Raw genomic sequence first — 21,147 nt, forward strand, 5'->3', positions numbered from 1 at the left:
TCGTCCATGGACGGTCCTTTCAGTCAGCCCTTGATTCCTTGAGGCTGGTGCTGGGAAGGATTGCTGCAGCTGGACTAAAACTACACCCAGAGAAGTGCCATTTCATGCGGCGTGAGGTGGAGTTTCTGGGCCACAAGGTGGACGGAAGGGGCATCAGCACACTGGAGGAGAAGATCAGAGCTATAAGAGACTGGCCAATTCCGAAGGACCAGAAGCAGCTAAAAAGCTTCTTGGGACTTGCCTCATATTATCGGCGGTTCGTGAAGGGATTTTCTTGCAGTGGCGCACCGTTGTTTAACCTTCTCCAGAACAATCAGATGTTCGTGTGGACGCCAGACTGCCAGGAGGCATTTTCTAGTCTCAAGGAGGCCCTCATGAATGCTCCTGTCCTCACCACTCCAGATCCAGCTATGCCTTTTGTGCTGGATACAGATGCCAGTAATGTTGGTATGGGCGCAGTGCTGTCGCAGGTGGGTCCAGAAGGTGAGCGGGTGGTGGCTTACTTCAGCCGCACCTTCAACAAGAGTGAGCGGCGGTACTGTGTGACCAGACGTGAACTGTTAGCTGTTGTGTTAGCTGTACGCCATTTCAAGTACTACTTGTGCGGCGTGTCCTTCACCATCAGAACGGACCATGCAGCACTACAATGGCTAATGTCATTTCGAGAACCAGAGGGTCAGGTGGCACGATGGCTGGAGGAGCTGCAGTCTTTCCACTTTAGTGTGTGTCATCGGGCCGGGGCGCAGCACGCCAATGCAGATGCTCTCTCTCGGCGGCCGTGTGCTATTGAGGGCTGTAGCTACTGTGACCGGCGCGACGCCAGAGAGAAAGAGCTGCGCGGAGATGAGACCGCTGAAGGGCCTTCATGCTGCACTTTGGAGACTGTGGACGCCGCAGAATGGGCGACCAGGCAGGCAGAGGACAGCGATCTCGAACCAGTGCGGCATTGGGTCCAGAGTGGCAGGAGACCACCCTGGGAAGGCGTGTTGGGACTGTCAGTCGGCACCAAGGGCTTGTGGAGTAAATTTGCTGTGCTGCGCATCAGTGACGGTGTACTGCAGCGTGCATGGAAGGAGCCGGCCACCGGGGAGGAGAGATGGCAAGTGGTGGTGCCTAAGACTCTGAGGGACACAGTGCTGAAGGCGTGTCATGGGGGCATGGGCTCAGGGCATTTTGGCAGCTCAAAAACGCTCCGCCGGTTACGCCAAGGGTTCTACTGGGGTCAGCACCGGCGGGACGTGGAGGACTTTTGTCGGCGCTGTGATGAGTGCGCGGCTTACAAGGGACCCCAGGACCGGTCACACGCACCACTTCAGCAGCAAAGGGTTGGAGCACCCATGGAGAGGGTAGCTGTGGACATTATGGGCCCTTTTCCCATAACAGACAAAGGAAACAAGTATGTGCTTTGCGCAATGGATTACTTCACCAAGTGGCCGGAGGCGTACGCGCTGCCGGACCAAGAAGCAGAGACCGTGGCTGATGCCTTGCTGGAGGGCATGTTCAGTCGCTTCGGAACTGCAGATATCCTTCACAGCGACCAAGGCAGGAATTTTGAATCCAGAGTTTTTGCTGCCCTGTGTGAAAGACTGGACATGCAAAAGACACGCACGACTCCTTTGCATCCGCAAAGTGATGGACTGGTAGAGCGATTTAACCGCACCATGCAGCAGCAGCTGGCAATCCTCACCGCCAACCATCAGCATGATTGGGACCGTCATATTCCTCTAGTGCTGATGGCATACCGCTCCGCGGTTCAAAGTTCCACAAGCTGCACCCCTGCCCTGCTGATGTTGGGTCGGGAGATCCGCACACCTGCTGAGTTGGCGTTTGGGAGACCACCAGGCAGCACCAAGGATCAACCGGGACTGGAATATGCTCGGAAGTTGCAAGATCGGATGGACGCAGCACATTCCTTTGCGCGAGACCAGTTGGAGAAGGCTGGTTTAAGGCAAAAGAGGAACCATGACGTGCGGAGCAAGGGCCGGGACTTTAGGCCTGGCGAACTGGTCTGGGTGTACACGCCAAAAAGAAAAAAAGGACGTTGCCCCAAGTTGGACAGTCATTGGGACGGTCCGTGTAGGGTGCTAGAGAGGGTGGGAGAAGTAGTATATAGAATTGCAGTGACCCCTAAGGGCCGAAAGGTTGTTTTGCATAGAGACCGTTTGGCACCCTACAGGGGTAGAGAAGTTCCCCAGTTTGAGGCGGCACCTGCCTCACCAGATGGCACTGGACAGTTAGTGGATCAAAGATCCCCATATTCCACTATTGTTGTTCCTGTTCAGCCGCCAGCGCCACGTGTTGATGGACCTGAGTTAGAACAGGGCCGGCCACAGAGACATAGGCGTAGACCGCCAAGGTTCAGGGATTTTGTGGTTGACCCCTCGGGGCGAGGGGCTTCATAAAGGGGGAGGCAGTGTAATATCTGTGATATTTGTATTGGTGTACTGTGTCTTTAAGAGTGTGGTGAATGCGCATGCGCGGGTGAGTGGCGGAAAAGTGTCAGTGTGTGTGAGCGTGAGTTGTGGCTAACAGCAGCTCGTGTATGTGTGTGCATTATTTTTGGTACTACAAGAAGTTACCGCTTGTTAATAAAGCGATTGAACGGCGCATCCTCGTCTGTGTGACTCCTTCACCACCGCGGGCATTACAGTATTGTGCCAAGCAAATACCACCCCACTGTATGTGTCTGATGCACATACAGTACCAGAAACCGCAATTAGCCATGCTAATGTGAGAACCTCCTTTCTTCAGCGTATCAGCATATTTAGAAAGAAATAGGCACTGACACTAACCAGATCTACATAAGTTTTTTTTGTCTAAAATGTATTTTACCCTGTCAGTTGGATGACACATCGACATACAGGCTAACGGGCATATATTTCCCCCGTTAGCCTGTATGTCGATGTGTCATTGACACATACTAGCTTTGTTAGACAAGATCATAGACTGTATTGGACAATAGATTTTACATACGAAATCTCCATTTCCATTTATTACAAGTAATAAGAAAACGTGAATGCCTGGCTTACCTATCAAGGAGGAAATGAGCAAGTTTGGCATCAAATGATAAATCTTCTCCGCCTTCAATCGTCTCCATCTTTCAGAGGCATCCCCGATACAAATCCTTGTTTTGTTCCTGGCTTTGTCATGAATAAGCTGAGAACCGTAACGACACCTTTTAGATTTACTAATGTCTGACATGTTTAGTAACTTTACCAGTGGCAGTAGCTAAACGAAAAGGGTGGTGCGTAACTGGCAACCTGGATGTGACACACTCACTGACTTTTTGATTGGTCAAATGATGGAGGGCGGGGCATCAAAATGAAAACAATACCAAGATTTCGGGGCTGTAAATTTAATTTTGAAATGAGCATATCCCGGCTGAACTACTGTTATCAGTTATAAAGGTATTTGAAAAAAACATTATTTATTAATGCCTTTTGACACATCAGGGCCATTTAATGATGACTTGACATGAAATGATTACACATCCACGGTCTAGATGTAATTGTACGTACGAGTATCAAATATCGAAGTCAGGATGTTCAGGCATGGTAGATACACGCGCGATCCCCTTTCATTGTGGTTACACTCAGACAACAATGTGTATTTTGATTTGTTGATACAAACCCCGTTTCCATATCAGTTGGGGAATTGTGTTAGATGTAAATATAAACGGGATACAATGATTTGCAAATCATTTTCAACCCATATTCAGCTGAATATGCTACAAAGAGAACGTATTTGATGTTCAAACTGATAAACTTTTTTTTTCTGCAAATAATCATTACTTTAGAAGTTGATGCCAGCAACATGTGACAAAAAAGTTGGGAAAGGTGGCAATAAATACTGATAAAGTTGAGGAACGCTCATCAAACAGTTAATTGGAACATCCCACAGGTGTGCAGGCTAATTGGGAACAGGTGGTTGCCATGATTGGGTATAAAAACAGCTTCCCAAAAAATACTCAGTTTTTCACAAGAAAGGATGGGGCGAGGTACACCCCTTTGTCCACAACTTCGTGAGCAAATAATCAAACAGTTTAAGAACAACGTTTCTCAAAGAGCAATTGCAAGATATTTAGGGATTTCAACATCTACGGTCCATAATATCATCAAAAGGTTCAGAGAATCTGGAGAAATCACTCCACATGAGCGGCTTGGCCGGAAACCAACATTGAATGACCGTGACCTTCGATCCCTCAGACGGCACTGTATCAAAAACCGACATCAATCTCTAAAGGACATCACCACATGGGCTCAGGAACACTTCAGAAAACCACTGTCACTAAATACAGTTGGTCGCTACATCTGTAAGTGCAAGTTAAAGCTCTACTGTGCAAAGCGAAAGCCATTTATCAACAACATCCAGAAACGCCGCCGGCTTCTCTGGCCCCGAGATCATCTAAGATGGACTGATGCAAAGTGGAAAAGTGTTCTGTTGTCTGACGAGTCCACATTTCAAATCGTTTTTGGAAATATTCGACATCGTGTCATCCGGACCAAAGGGGAAGCAAATCATCCAGACTGTTATCGACGCAAAGTTCATAAGCCAGCATCTGTGATGGTATGGGGGTGCATTAGTGCCCAAGTTATGGGTAACTTACTGTGGAGAGACAAAGCCGACAGCGGGCTGAGAGGAGCAGCGGTCCTGACCAAGATGGAGGCCAGGAGGCGGGGCATGCAGCAGAGAGGAGAGGTGTGACGCACTCGGAGCGGTGCTGCAGCAGCAATCAGAATCAGGTGCGTACACGACACACCTGTGCTCAATCCCTGCATCTTGTGCTGCAGCATAAGAGGGGCGAGGGAGGAACGATCGTGGCAAAAGAAGGAGAGGAAAAACACGACGACAACGACCACAAGAGCTACGAGAGAGACCCGAGTAAAGATGAGTCCCCGCAAAAGACGCAACCCCTGGCCACCGAAAGGTGCGCCACCGCGACCATCCGGAACAGCCGGCGCGCTAGCAATTGGCGTGACAGACAGGCAAGAAAACCCCAGTCGTATTGAAATAATAAACGCGGATCAAACCTGCCATTGTGCGTCATGTATCCATCGGCATTGCAACCCAGACGCGGATGGCAGGAAGTCCGTCACACTTACACATCTGTGAAGGCACCATTAATGCTGAAATGTACATACAGGTTTTGGAACAATTGCTGCCATATAAGCGCCGTCTTTTTCATGGACACCCCTGCTTATTTCAGCAAGACAATGCCAAGCCACATTCAGCACATGTTACAAGAGCGTGGCTCAGTAAAAAAAGAGTGCGGGTACTTTCCTGGCCCGCCTGCAGTCCAGACCTGTCTCCCATTGAAAATGTGTGGTGCATTATGAAGCGTAAAATACGACAGCGGAGACCCCGGACTGTTGAACGACCGAAGCTCTACATAAAACAAGAATGGGAAAGAATTCCCCTTTCAAAGCTTCAACAATTAGTTTCCTCAGTTCCCAAACATTTGTAAAGTGTTGCTAAAAGAAATTGTGATGTAACAGTGGTGAACATGCCCTTTACCAACTACTTTGGCACGTGTTGCAGCCATGAAATTCTAAGTTAATTATTATTTGCAAAACAAAATAAAGTTTATGAGTTTGAACATCAAATATCTTGTCTTTGTAGTGCATTCAATAGAATATGGGTTGAAAAGGATTTGCAAATCATTGTATTCCGTTTATATTTACATCTAACACAATTTCCCAACTCATTTTGAAACAGGGTTTGTAGTTAATTAAGAGGGGGATTAGGTCCTCTTCCCCTCATCTCAATGGATGTTTCCAGGTGTCTTAGTTGAAGTGATCGGAACAGATTTGGTCTTTTTGTGGATTTTTCTTTTGTCATTTAATTACATTTGGTGTACACTGCATCCAAACTTCAGGTGCAATATCATGTTTTACTTTTCAGGGCCAGTAGATTTATTCCAGTCCCAGAGGTGTGAACAGTAAGAACAAAAGTACTTAAATCAACAGGTGAATACGCAGATTTGACGGGGAATGGACAAATTTAACCCCAAGTGCACATCATGGATGAAGGTGTGCAATGAGAGACCAAGCTGAGTGGGACAATGCCACACAGCCAGAATCAGTGCAGTTGCACACCTTTTTTCTCTTAAAGAGAGACTGCACATCTTAAAAATGTTGCTTATCATTCACAATCATTTTTAAAGACAAGAACACCTATTTTTTTAGTTAAAATATAAAAAAATATTTAAAAAAACGCCTGGAAAACGCAACTAATGGGAGCCTTCATAGCCCTTTAAGACAAATTCAAAATCCTCCATCAACGTTTTATACACACACTGCAATTTTATATATAATGTAGTAACAGACACCTTCATGATAATATGTAATATGTACAATATTTTGGTCATTTCAATCATTGCCGGGACTGACTTCTTCCGCGCAATGATTTCCGTTTCCATAACAGCGCACGTTCGACTTCCAGTGTTTTCCTACTTCCGGATACAAAACGCTTGTGTGGGTTCTAATCACGGCAAACTTGGTAATAAACAACAAAGACGACTATTTTTGTACAAATGAGGATTCACAGCCTTATCTTTTTGAACCTAAAGAAGCAAGCACAAAGAAAGTGAAACGTTGGAGCCGACGGAAGCCGAGAGAGTGAGGTGAGAGCCACTCTAAGCTGCAAATGAGGAATTTGGAGACAAGTTACTTTGACATAAATGGCGTGCTTACCCAAAATAAACCAGAAAAAATGTCCCCGGCCAACCGGACCCAAGAGACCATCGAGTCCATCGAGCGAGTCACTACTTTATATTGATCATTCTCAGCAAAACTTTTAACAGGGGCCAGGAAACGCCAGCATATAACCCCAATTCTTCAGAGTTTTCACTGGCTCCCTGTTCATTTTAGAATTGATTTGAAAACATTGCTGTTTGTTTTTAAATCTTTACATGGACTGGCACCTCAATATATCTCGGACCTCATCCAAATTTACATCCCTGCGCGCGCTCTGAGGTCCGAGAGCCAGTTCCAGCTGGTGGTGCCCAAGACCAGACTTATGACCAGGGGAGACAGGGCCTTCTCTGTGGTCGGCCCTAAGCTCTGGAACACTCTGCCTCTCTATGTTCAAACTGCTTCCACAGTGGAGTGTTTTAAGTCTCGTCTTAAGACCCACTTTTATTCTTTGGCTTTTAACACTACGTGAGTTGTGTGGTCCTCTGTCCTCTGTGTTTTTTACACACTTTGATTTCTATTTTACTGTTTTAATTGATTTTACCCTTTAAAATAGTTTTTAATCATATTTGTTTTTATATTATTATTTTTTTATATTGGTTTTATATTTATTTATTTTTTGTTTTTATTCAGTCATTGGTGGAGCATAATATTGTTTTTAACATGGCTGTGTAGCACTTTGGAAACATTGTTGTTTAAATGTGCTGTATAAATGAAGTGGATTGAATTGGATGATATATGTAGCACGGCATGCGTGTATAATGACAGACAGCATGTGTGTAAACAAAACATGAAATCTGAGCGAATACTTTACATTTACTGTAATATGACTGTACATGTTTTTCAGTCAGTACAGATTGGTGTCTTATCGCAGAGTTGTGCATTACAAACGTGAACGTTTTTCTTGTAGAAGCTAGCTTCTCACTTGCCGTAGTTAGCTTTTATGGCTAATACCGAAGCACGCTGATGTGTTAGTACGCTACAAAAATAGTTCCTCAGTGTTCGCTCTTTCAATAACAATGTCGCTACAGTTCGGTTATTATACAAGTTACGTACAAACAGGCTATTATACAGGTTACCGTATTTTTCGGACTATAAGTCAACGTTTTTTTTATAGTTTGGCCGTGGGTGCGACGTATACCCCGGAGCGACTTATGTGTGAAATTAACATATTACTGTAAAATATCAAATATTATTTATCTCATTCGCGTGAGCGTTAAAGAAAATGTCCGCAATCGTCACACACACGTCAGCAATCATCACTCACACGCCAACCAATAAAAATTCGGCGGGGGCGGGTCATGGCAGAAGTGCATTGTGCTAATTGCTATATACTATATGCTACTGCCGGAGCTATTAAAATGGATCACATCAACATTGGCGGTAACTTACAAAAACTGAGAAGGACTGAACTAAAATGGCACCGAAAAGGAAATCATATACTGCAGATTATGTAGTGAAATATGATGAAGATTTCATCGGATTTAGCGATCGGGAGTGACAGATTGTTTGGTAAACGTATAGCATGTTCTACATGTTATAGTTATTTGAATGACTCCTGCCATGGTGTGTTGCGTTTACATACCAGGCACGACGTTCTCAGTTGGTTTTTTGTGCGTCATATGGCGTACAATTATTTAGCCTGTTGTTCACTATTCTTTATTTTAAATTGCCTTTCAAATGTCTATTCTTGGTGTTGGGTTTTATCAAATAAATTTCCCCCAAAAATGTGACTTATACTCCAGTGCGACGTATTTATGTTTTTTTTCCTTCTTTATTGTGCATTTTCGGCCGGTGCGACGTATCCTCCGGAGCCACTTATAGTCCGAAAAATACGGTACGTAAATTTACGTCCCTTGCAGGAACGTAAATTAAGTATTGTGGAAAGTGATTTAGCGGTAGAATTGATTTCTCCCATTAGCGGCATTGCTAGTATCGAGAATGAGTTGATTTTTAAAGGTTAGAATTCAAAAAGTAAAAAAAACCATTTGTATTCTTGTCTCTCATTATGATTGTGAACTATAGGCAAAATTCCTTTAAAGTGCAGTTCCCCTTAAGCACATAGAATAGGGCCCATGCTGAATATTACTTATATTATAAAATTATCAATACATATAACTTGTATTACCTCAAGTTTAACTTACAAATGTGTCCCAAAAGTGTGCTGTACGTGCAAATTTATTTGGTTTGATTTGCTGTCCCAAGTAATGGTGGTTGAGACGGATATCATGTTAGACCCGCTCGACATCCATTGCTTTCGGTCCCCTAGAGGGGGGGGGGTTGCCCACATATGCGGTCCTCTCCAAGGTTCTCATAGTCATCATTGTCACCGATGTCCCACTGGGTGTGAGTTTTCCTTGCCCTTATGTGGGCCTACCGAGGATGTCGTAGTGATTTGTGTTGTGGTTTGTGCAGCCCTTTGAGACACTAGTGATTTAGGGCTATATAAGTAAACATTGATTGATTGATTCCCTGTTTGTCTGTCTTTATTTCACAAAATGCAATGTTCGTCATGCCGAGGGCTCAATCTCTGTGTCTCGCTCTCTTTTCCGGCAACATTCAGAATGACCTTTCACCTCAACAACAGACGTCAATTTTTATCCTTGTGCCGACGACTTGACTCGTTGAAAAGAATCATATTTGACATGTGTTTGACTATTTTCTTTATTTAGTATCCATGGGGATATATTTTGTGTTTTAAAATGTGTTTAGAATGTGTTTTTTATTATTTGAAGATGAATGTGCCTATGGGTGTTCTCATTCTTCAGGTTATTGTTGAACAAGCAGCGTTTTGGCCTTAAAAACCACTCTCCACCGAGAGTCGGCCTATCCATATTTTAATTTTAACATTATATCGGCCCTGACAAACATGTTATGTAACCTTTAAAAAGTTTGACCAAAATTACGCATTGTACTTTCAGATGATATACAATACCATAGTTGTTGAGAAGCTTGTCAACCTTGATGTCCAAAACAGAGAATGGGGTCACCAACGGGCACCAAGTAGCCCGAAAGGACTAGATAAGTCGCCCGCTGGCCTGTTCTAAAAATAGCTCAAATAGCAGCACTTACCAGTGAGCTGCCTTTATTTTTTAAATTGGATTTATTTACTAGCAAGTTGGTCTCGCTTTGCTCGACATTTTTAATTCTAAGAGAGACAAAACTCAAGTAGAATTTGAAAATCCAAGAAAATATTTTAAAGACTCAGTCTTTACTTGTTTAAATAAATTCATTTATTTTTTTACTTTGCTTCTTATAACTTTCAGAAAGACAATTCTAGAGAAGAAATACAACCTTAAAAATTATTTTAGGATTTTTAAACACATATACCTTTTAAATTCCTTTCTCTTCTTTCCTGACAATTTTAATCAATGTTCAAGTACATTTTTTTTATTATTGTAAAGAATAATAAATACATTTAATGTAATTCTTCATTTTTGCTTCTGTTTTTTCGACGAAGAATATTTGTGAAATATATCTTCAAATTTAGGATTAAAATTTAAAAAAAAATATTCTGGCAAATGTAGAAAATCTGTAGAATCAAATTTAAATCTTATTTCAAAGCATTTTGAATTTTTAAAAATAAAAAATCTGGAAAATTGAGAAAAAATAAGGATTTGTCTTTGTTAGAAATATAGCTTGGGCCAATTTGTTATATATTCTAACAAAGTGCAGATTGGATTTTAACCTATTTAAAAATATATATTTATTGTGAGAAATCGTTAAGATGATCATAGTCTCCACAAAGAAAAATATAATTAATTATTAATAATAACAAAGAGTTAAAGGTAAATTGAGCAAATTGGCTATTTCTGGCAATTTATTTAAGTGTGTATCAAACTGGTAGCCCTTCGCATTAATCAGTACCCAAGAAGTAGCTCTTGGTTTCAAAAAGGTTGGTGACCCCTGCTATAGATACATGTAATTGTCTATCCATCCATCCATCTTCAACCGCTTGTCCGGAATCGGGTCGCGGGGACTACAGCTCCAGCAGAGTCCCCCAGACTTCCCTCTCCAGAGCAACCTTAGGAACTTCCTCCTGGGGGACCCGAAGCGTTTCCAGGCCAGAGAGGAGATGTAATCCCCCCATATGGTCCTTGGCCTGCCACTGGGGTCTCCTCCCAGTGGGACGTGCAGCGGTATGTATAAAGCCTCAGGCATACTTTCGGGAGGTGGGGGGCGCGGTAGGGGGTGGGGCGTGAGTGGGGGCGTGGTTAAGAGGGGAGGAGTATATTTCCCCCTAGATTCGCCCAAGTCAAGTATTTCATATATATATATAAGAAATACTTGAATTTCAGTGAATTCTAGCTATATATATATATATATATATATATATATATATATATATATATATATATATATATGTATATATATATATATATATACTGTATATATACACACACATATATATACATATATATATAAGAAATACTTGAATTTCAGTTAATTCTAGTTATATGTATATATATATACACTTCTTTTTATATATATATATATATATATATATATATGTATATCAATCAATCAATCAATCAATGTTTACTTATATATCCCTAAATCACTAGTGTCTCAAAGGGCTGCACAGACCACCACGGCATCCTCGGTAGGCCTACATAAGGGCAAGGAAAACTCACACCCAGTGGGACATCGGCGACAATAATGACTATGAGAACCTTAGAGAGGAGGAAAGCAATGGATGTCGAGCGGGTCCAACATGATACTGTGAAAGTTCAATCCACAATGGATCCAAGACAGTCGCGAGAGTCCAGTCCAAAGCGGATCCAACACAGCAGCGAGAGTCCCGTTCACAGCGGAGCCAGCAGGAAATCATCCCAAGCGGAGGCGGACCAGCAGCGCAGAGATGTCCCCAGCCGATACACAGGCGAGCAGTACATGGCCACCGGATCGGACCGGACCCCCTCCACAAGGGAGAGTGGGACATAGAAGAAAAAGAAAAGAAACGGCAGATCAACTGGTCTAAAAAGGGAGTCTATTTAAAGGCTAGAGTATACAAATGAGTTTTAAGGTGAGACTTAAGTGCTTCTACTGAGGTGGCATCCCAAACTGTTACCGGGAGGGTATTCCAGAGTACTGGAGCCCGAATGGAAAACGCTCTATAGCCCGCAGACTTTTTTTGGGCTTTGGGAATCACTAATAAGCCGGAGTCCTTTGAACGCAGATTTCTTGCCGGGACATATGGTACAATACAATCGGCAAGATAGGATGGAGCTAGACCGTGTAGTATTTTATACGTAAGTAGTAAAACCTTAAAGTCACATCTTAAGTGCACAGGAAGCCAGTGCAGGTGAGCCAGTACAGGCGTAATGTGATCAAACTTACTTGTTCTTGTCAAAAGTCTAGCAGCCGCATTTTGTACCAACTGTAATCTTTTAATGCTGGACATGGGGAGACCCGAAAATAATACGTTACAGTAGTCGAGGCGAGACGTAACAAACGCATGGATAATGATCTCAGCGTCTTTAGTGGACAGAATGGAGCGAATTTTAGCTATGTTACGGAGATGAAAGAAGGCCGTTTTAGTAACGCTTTTAATGTGTGCCTCAAAGGAGAGAGTTGGGTCGAAGATAATACCCAGATTCTTTACCGTGTCGCCTTGTATAATTGTTTGGTTGTCAAATGTTAGAGTTGTATTATTAAATAGAGTTCGGTGTCTAGCAGGACCGATAATCAGCATTTCCGTTTTTTTGGCGTTGAGTTGCAAAAAGTTAGCGGACATCCATTGTTTGATTTCATTAAGACACGCCTCCAGCTGACTACAATCCGGCGTGTTGGTCAGCTTTAGGGGCATGTAGAGTTGGGTGTCATCAGCATAACAGTGAAAGCTAATACCGTATTTGCGTATGATGTCACCTAGCGGCAGCATGTAGATGCTGAAGAGTGCAGGGCCAAGGACCGAACCCTGGGGAACTCCACACGTTACCTTCATGTAGTCCGAGGTCACATTGTTATGGGAGACACACTGCATCCTATCAGTAAGATAAGAGTTAAACCAAGACAGGGCTAAGTCTGACATACCAATTCATGTTTTGATACGTTCTAATAAAATATTATGATCGACGGTATTGAAAGCAGCGCTAAGATCGAGGAGCAGCAACATAGATGACGCATCAGAATCCATCGTTAGCAATAGATCATTAGTCATTTTTGCGAGGGCTGTCTCCGTGGAGTGATTTGCCCTGAAACCGGATTGAAAGGTTTCACATAGATTGTTAGACGCTAAGTGTTCATTTAACTGCTCCGCAACAATATTTTCAAGGATTTTTGAAATAAAGGGAAGGTGAGACACCTATGTGTGTGTAAATGTGTAAATAAATGAACACTGAAATTCAAGTATTTCTTATATATATATATATATATATAAGAAATACTTGAATTTCAGTGTTCATTTATTTACACATTTACACACACATAACACTCATCTACTCATTGTTGAGTTAAGGGTTGAATTGTCCATCCTTGTTTTTCTAACCATATGCATGTACAGTAGTGTCCTGTTTAAGAGTGTCACAACATTGCTGTTTAGGCAGACAAACTGCTTTACAGTAGACGAAAACGGACTGCTGTTGTGTGTAGTTTTACCGCACTGGGAGGACGTTACTGAAACTGCCTAACAATAAACCCACATAAGAAACCAAGAACTCGCCCTCGATCATCAGTTATAACGTCATTGGGCAGACACGCTCTTTATACACGTCACTCAGGTCCGCATGGAGCTGGGGGGGCGTGGCCTCCAGCTCCGCCTGAATTTCGGGAGAAAATTTCTCCCGGGAGGTTTTCGGGAGAGGCCCTGAATTTCGGGAGACTCCCGGAAAATCCGGGAGGGTTGGCAAGTATGGCCTCAGGGACTTGAACGCCCCTGCCTTACATAGTTCCGGGTCACCCTTGGGTTACGATACTACCCCATGGAACGCACTCAAAGGAGATGCGTTACCCGGCACGAGGGAAGCTCGGGGCCCTCTTATAGAGCTTGGCACGGAGGAAAGGGGTTGTCGCCCGACCGGGCACGGCCCGAAGAAGTTACATGGACACACCATTTTCTCCGCCACGTGGGCCGACCACCCGCGGTCGGAACCTGTGGGGTCGGGTGCGCTGCCACTTGGATGGCAGTGAAAATAGAGGCTCCAGTCGAACCATGTAATTGTATGTAAATTTAGGATACGTACATGTAATTATGTTCTGTCTGATCCTGGACGGGTTTGTGCTGAAAATTGTGTTGTACTTTTTAAGTGCAATGACAACAAAGTTCTATTCCATTATAGCGGTCCGCCCCTTATACAAGCAGTGTCAAAGCTTGGTCCGCATTCATTGGGCTCACTGCAAAAAGCCAGTGTTCAAAAACAAGAAAAAAAATACAATAATTAGGGGCATTTTATTTGAACTAAGCAAAATTATCTGCCAATAGAGCAAGAAAATTTGGCTTGTCAAGACTTTCCAAAACAAATAAAATTAGCTCACCTCAATGAACCCAAAGTACCTTTAAAAAAGTATATTCTCACTAATAACCAGTGCACTTTTCTCGGTAGACTAAAAAATGAGACCTTTTTTGCTCAATATATTGAAAAATATTCTGACATTAAGTAAATGCTAGTGCCATTATCTTGACATAATGATATGCGCTCGGCATTATGATTTTTTTTTCATGCTTGAAAAAACAAATGATTACTTTAAAAAAGTAGTTTTATACTCCGAGTGTTAATGACACAGCTTTGCAACAGTTGATAGATAGATACCGTATTTGTTCGGACTATAAGTCGCACCTGCCAAAAATGCATAATAAAGAAGGAAAAAAACATATATAAGTCGCACTGGAGTATAACTCGCATTTTGGGGGGAAATTTATTTGATAAAATCGAACACCAAGAATAGACATTTGAAAGGCAATTTAAAATAAATAAAGAATAGTGAACAACAGGCTGAATAAGTGTACGTTATATGACGCATAAATAACCAACTGAGACGGTGCCTGGTATGTTAACCCAACACATCATGGTAAGAGTCATTCAAATAACTATAACATATAAAACATGATATACATTTACCAAACAATCTGTCACTCCTAATCGCTAAATCCCATGAAATCTTATACGTCTTACGTGACTGAGCTAAATCAGTGGTTCTCAAATGGGGGTACGCGTACCCCTGGGGGTACTTGAAGGTATGCCAAGAGGTACGTGAGATTTTTTTTTAAATAGTATAAAAATAGCAACAATTCAAAAATCCTTTATAAATATATTTATTGAATAATACTTCAACAAAATATGAATGTAAGTTCACAAACTGTTTAAAAAAATAGCAATGCAATATTCAGTGTTGACAGCTAGATTTTTTGTGGACATGTTCCATAAATATTGATTTTAAAGATTTCTTTATTTGTGAACAAATGTTTAGGATTAAGTTCATGAATCCAGATGGATCTCTATTACAATCCCCAAAGAGGGCACTTTAAGTTGATCATTACTTCTATGTGTAGAAATCTTTATTTATAATTGAACAAGTTTCTAGTTATTTTTATATCTTTTTTCCAAATAGTTCAAGAAAGACTACTACAAATGAGCAATATTTTGCACTGCTATACAATTTAATCAATCAGAAACTGATGACATAGTGCTGGATTTTACTTCTTTATCCCCCTTTTTTCAACCAAAAATGCTTTGCTCTGATTAGGGGGTACTTGAATTAAAAAATGTTCACAGGGGGTACATCACTGAAAAAAGGTTGAGAACCCCTGAGCTAAAAAATATTATTTGATATTTTACGGTAATGTGTTGGTAATGTCACACATAAGTCGCTCCTGAGAATAAGTCGCACCCCTGGCCAAACTATGAAAAAAACTGCGACTTATAGTCCGAAAAATACGGTAGCTAGATAGATGGTACTTTATTGATTCCTTCAGGAAAATAACAATTCCAGCAGCATGTTGCACCACATGTTCTAGTTTCAAGCATGTTTAACTCAATATAGGTCATGAAATCTCAGCAACAAGCTGTAATATCTTACTGAGATCATTTAGGACCAAAACCCTTAAAACAAGTAAAACACTCTAACATAAAATCTGCTTAGTGAGAAGAATTAACTTATCGGAAAGAAAATAAACAAATATCACCCTTAGAGATATTTAATCTTACTTAGATTTCAGTTTTTGCAGCGGGCTTGCAACTCATGGGACTCCACTCTCAATTTCCCGGTTGTTCTGCATTGATATTCTCACCTGTGGTCATGAGGACTGCGGGGTTCTCCCTTCATATAGGGAGAGAAGCTCAGTCATTCAGGAGGAGCTCGAAGTAAAGTCACTGCTCATCTCCATTGAGAGGAGCCAGATAAGGTGACATTGACATCTGGTTAGGCTGCCCCATAGACAGAGGAGTTGGGCAAAGTGGGCAGGGAGAGACAGGTATGGGCTTCTCTGCTTAGGCTGCTGCCCCCGCGACTCAACCCAGATAAACAGAGGAAAATGGATGGATGGACGAACATGTAATTGTATGTACATTTAATAGACATATAGCATGCGTTACAAACTTAGATACTATGCTACATCTGTTAAGTTTCAGACTGACAATGACATTATATGGAGCTAACCCTCGAAGTTCGAACCCTGACCAATCGCAAGTTTAGTAGGTGGGGATGAGGCTGTCAAACAAATGCTGCAACTTGATACTTATTGACTATTTTATGAGATAAAACTTCTATAGTGCCCCCAATGGGATCCAATATCATTTTACATTCTTTTAAGCAATGTGCTGTAAGAGTTGTCTCCTGTGAGGCTGCACTGCAGTATTTGATAACTTGCAGAAGTTATTGAGGCTTACCAGAAGGACGCCATTGCTGACGTATTCACAAGGAGGATCCTCACTAGAAATAAAAGAGAAACATTCTGCGGTAATCCATTCCTCAAAATTGAGAGCAACTGTCAATATTTAAAATAAACTGCAATGAAATGAGTGTGTTACTGTACCTTTGGGTTTTTTCAAACTGCATTAAAATGTGGTCTTTTGTCTATAAAAAAGAAACATATGGAAAATAGCATGCAGAAAGTATTTAATTTGTTCATGTATTTACATTCCATTGTTATTACTATCAGCCTGTTAAGAAGGGGTGTACCAATGCAACTAACGATACGATACTAATATTGGAGACTAATATTAAATCTTACATTATTAGATTTTTTTTTAGTGTGGAATGTTAGAAAATGCTTGCTCAAGTGAAATTAGCCAAAAAGGGAACAATTATAGGTATGAAAAATATTGACTTGTCTATTATTAATTGTCTGCATTGGATTTATGCTGGAATGGAAGTGGAGTGGTAATTTGTTTTTGGCATCATCTCTTTGCCACAATAATTCATTCTTGTGTGCTTGTTGGACATTTAAATGTTAACTGGCTGTCCATCGAAACACGCAGCAGGGTTTATTGTCTTGGAGATTATATCACATATTTTATATTTCCCATTTGGTCTAGCAGTTAGGATTCCTGGTTTTTGCCCAGGTGGCCAGGGTTCGACTCCCGGTATGGGAACTTCCTTTTTACCATGAATTGATTTTAACGTGGACCCCGACTTAAACAAGTTGAAAAACTTATTCGGGTGTTACCATTTAGTGGTCAATTGTACAGAATATGTACTGAACGTCGAGCACGCCACCTTAATCACTCGTCTTGAGAACCGTGTGGGTATTAAGGGCGCCGCCCTCAACTGGTTCCGGTCGTACCTAGCCGACAGGAGTTTTTGTGTAAAAATAGACAGTTTTATGTTTTCCACAGCTCCTCTACCACACGGGGTCCCCCAGGGCTCAATCCTTGCCCCAATCTTATTTGCGCTTTACCTTCTCCCCTTGCTTCTATTCTTTGGAAGTCGGGTATTGCATTTCATTTTTATGCCGATGATTGCCTGATCTATTTTCCCATGGCACAAAATAACACAATTCAATGTCTCATTGACTGCCTACACGACATCAAAGCTTGGCTTTCAGCTAACTTCCTGAGTCTAAATAAAGACAAAACAGAAGTTATGTTGTTCGGTCCAAGTCGCTCTCCCTCCCCCAAAGTTAAGCTCGGCACTCTGACCCCGTATCTCAGCGACTGTGTTACAAACCTGGGGGTAAAGTTCGACTCAGATTTTAAATTCGAAAAACAAATCAGCAGCATCGTTCAAAAAATCTTTTATCAATTACGCCAAATAGCGAAAGTGAAACCGCATCTGTCAGGACATGATCTCGAGAAATTCACACCTTTATCTCAAATCGTTTAGACTACTACAATGCCCTGTATGTAGGCATTAGCCAGGCCTCCCTCGCCCGCCTGCAGCTTGTGCAGAACTCTGCTGCTCGTCTGCTAACACAGACCCGCAGACGTGAGCACATCACCCCTATATTAGCGTCCCTTCACTGGCTCCCTGTGCGTTATCGAATCAATTTTAAACTCCTATTTGCTTTTAAATGTCTAAGCAACCTCGCATCAACATATCTCTCTGACCTCCTTCCGCCTTACTGCCCCACTCGATCCCTAAGATCAGCTGCTACTGACGGTCCCTGACACAAGGCTGAAGCTTAGAGGTGACAGAGCTTTCGCTGCTGCTCCCAAGCTCTGGAACGACCTACATCTGAGTGTTAGACAAGCCTGCTCTCTTCCTGATTTTAAATCTCTCTTAAAAACATACTTTTATTCCTTGGCTTTTAACACTAAGTGATATCCATCCTGCAATGGCGCCCCATTGTACACCTGCTGTGAACCTGTTTTTATGTTTTATTTTTTATTTTTTTATCATGTTCTGTTTGTGTTGTGTTTGCTCGGTCTTCGTAATATATTTTAACCTGTCCATTGTACAGCACTTTGGCTACCCCTGTGGTAAATTTTAAATGTGCTTTATAAATAAAGTTGATTTGATTTGATTTGAACAGTGCAATCTACTAATAAAAGTTTCAATCAATCAATCAATCAATCAATCAATCAATATGCAAGCGCATATCATCCGATACTTGTTTTTTGCTGATATCGGACAAATATCTGATACCTATATCTGATTGGGACACCCATGTTTTAAATTACTGTATGTTTTGGATTACACTTTTTATTCTCTGTTCTCTTCATGCACCAAAGCAAGATAGATAGATATAGATAGATAGTACTTTATTGATTCCTTCAGGGCCAATTCCTTGTTTGTCCGAAAAAAAATTGTGACTTTATTTTACCAGTGAGATACAAAAAATACAAGACAAATTACTGATTGATATTTTTTCGGGATTGAAGTCTAAAACATTTTTTTAGATTGTTTTAGTTTTGATTTAAAATATTACTGTATATAATCTGATATTATAACTATTGGTCATATGCCATGTGCCTCACTCGTACGCGAGGAGGTGCGTATTTAATTTTACCGCGATTCAAATTAGTCCTTTTCCGGTTGACCTATGATGTCACACTTGCCATCTGCGGATCCATAAAACTTGTTTGAAGTGATGTCGGCTGTAATATTGGCACACATATAACAAATATTATGTCTCTAATGCAGGGTGAGGGAACCTATGGCTCTCGAGCCAGATGTGGCTCTTTTGATGACTGCATCTGGCTCTCAGATAAACCTTAGCTGACATTGCTTAACACGATAAGTAATTCAGAATTCTGCTGGTAATCACAGTTTTGATTGATTGATTGATTGATTGAAACTTTTATTAGTAGATTGCACAGTAAAGTACATATTCCGTACAACTGACCACTAAATGGTTACATCCGAATAAGTTTTTCAACTTTTTTAAGTCGTGATCTACGTAAATCAATTCATGGTACGTGTTAAAAACAATGTTGAAAATATAAAACATTCTCATGCATTTTACTCCATCCATTCGTTTTCTACCACCAGTTCAAGAAGTCACATTAAGAAGTTTTTTATTTATTATTGGTTAGCTTCAGAATAACAATGTTATTAAAAAGAATAAGAGATTATTATACTCTAAAAATGTTGGTCTTACTTAAAAATGCACAAATTTAGTTGTATTCATTGTTAAAAAAATATTATATGGCTCTCACAGAAATACATTTTGAAATATTTGGCTTTCATGGCTCTCTCAGCCAAAAAGGTTCACGACCCCTGCTCTAATGGCTATGCGGATGTTAAATAGAAGACAGCATCAAGAAATGATCTTGGATTGGACTACAAACATGGCGATACTACCAAAAATGTATGGGGGCGTATGATAGTCTGCGGCAAAGACAGACCTGCGGAAGAGTTTTTTCAAAGGAATTTTCGGACAAAGAATCATAGGAGCAAAACTTTTGAATGCCTCAGAGTTCATTCATAAGGCTCTTTGGATTGATGGAAGGAGTTTTAAATCCAAAGGAAAATACCATTTGTGCCCCGACTTATATTGTTCCAGATGAAGTTTGCAATGTTCTGGACTTTCTTGCCAGTTGTGCAGAATACAGAGTTATTGTTGATCAGTTGGGAGTGGGGGTGAAGATGTTTCTATACGCTTTATGATTTTCCTTTAATATACCGTATTTCCTTGAATTGCCGCTAATTAATTCAAAACCTCTTCTCACTCCTGCGCTTACCAAAGGCATGCGGTAAAAGTAAGCATGCGCTAATTATTTTAAAACCTCTTCTCACTCCGCCACTTACCAAAGATATGCAGTAAAAATTTGAGTGTGATGTAAGCTTGGACCTTAAATCCTACTGAATAGCTCTTAATCTTCTTCCCTTTATGCGATTTCAAATTACCGGTATTGAAATCAGCCTCCTCCATTTTGAAAATGATGACAGGGGAAGTGTCACTGGTGACATCACGAGTTTGACCAGGCGGTAATACTAAGCCTGCGCTAATTATTTTGGGAAGCAAACCATATGCCCTGCAGCAATTCAAGGAAATACTGTACCTGCTTCATTAACTTTCATCTCACTCGTATTTCATTCAGGAGTCCGAATTTAGCCGGCATGTGTACATTTCCTTAGCTACCTTCTTGGATAAATCTCAGTTTATTTTCTTCTACCATCAATGTACTTCAAAATGTTCTGTTCTTTTAATTTCTGAAGCAAATAAACAGTCTCTCCTCTACATTACAATTGTTGCTTATGTTTTTATTGAATTGGATCTGCTTCCAGGTTGTCTCCCACGCATTGAGTGAAGTGAATTATATTTATATAGCGCTTTTTCTCTAGTGACTCAAAGCGCTTTACATAGTAAAACCCAATATCTAATTTTTACATTCAAACCAGTGTGGGTGGCACTGGGAGCAGGTGGGTAAAGTGTCTTGCCCAAGGACACAACGGCAGTTACTAGGATGGCGGAAGCGGGGATCGAACCTGCAACCCTCAAGTTGCTGGCACGGCCGCTCTACCAACCGAGCTATACCGCCCGACTGGCACATGCGCGATACGGAGGGTCATCTGCGGCCACACACACCCCCTCAAGAGATCTGCTTTCCAATCGCATAATCCAGGTGGGTTA

The 21,147-nt window shown here is 41.5% G+C and overlaps 1 protein-coding gene across 1 annotated transcript in view; it reads right to left on the reverse strand.

The window, feature by feature from the left end:
* LOC133558721 (cytosolic phospholipase A2 beta-like) overlaps window positions 1–21,147 on the reverse strand; it is a 90,130-nt gene that overhangs the window by 45,937 nt on the left and 23,046 nt on the right. The window contains 3 exon segments of the mRNA XM_061909873.1: window positions 9,628–9,709; window positions 16,520–16,562; window positions 16,666–16,706. Coding sequence (XP_061765857.1) covers window positions 9,628–9,709; window positions 16,520–16,562; window positions 16,666–16,706 — 166 coding nt within the window.

Source organism: Nerophis ophidion, linkage group LG09 (genome assembly GCF_033978795.1).
Source record: "Nerophis ophidion isolate RoL-2023_Sa linkage group LG09, RoL_Noph_v1.0, whole genome shotgun sequence".
NCBI lineage: Eukaryota > Metazoa > Chordata > Actinopteri > Syngnathiformes > Syngnathidae > Nerophis > Nerophis ophidion.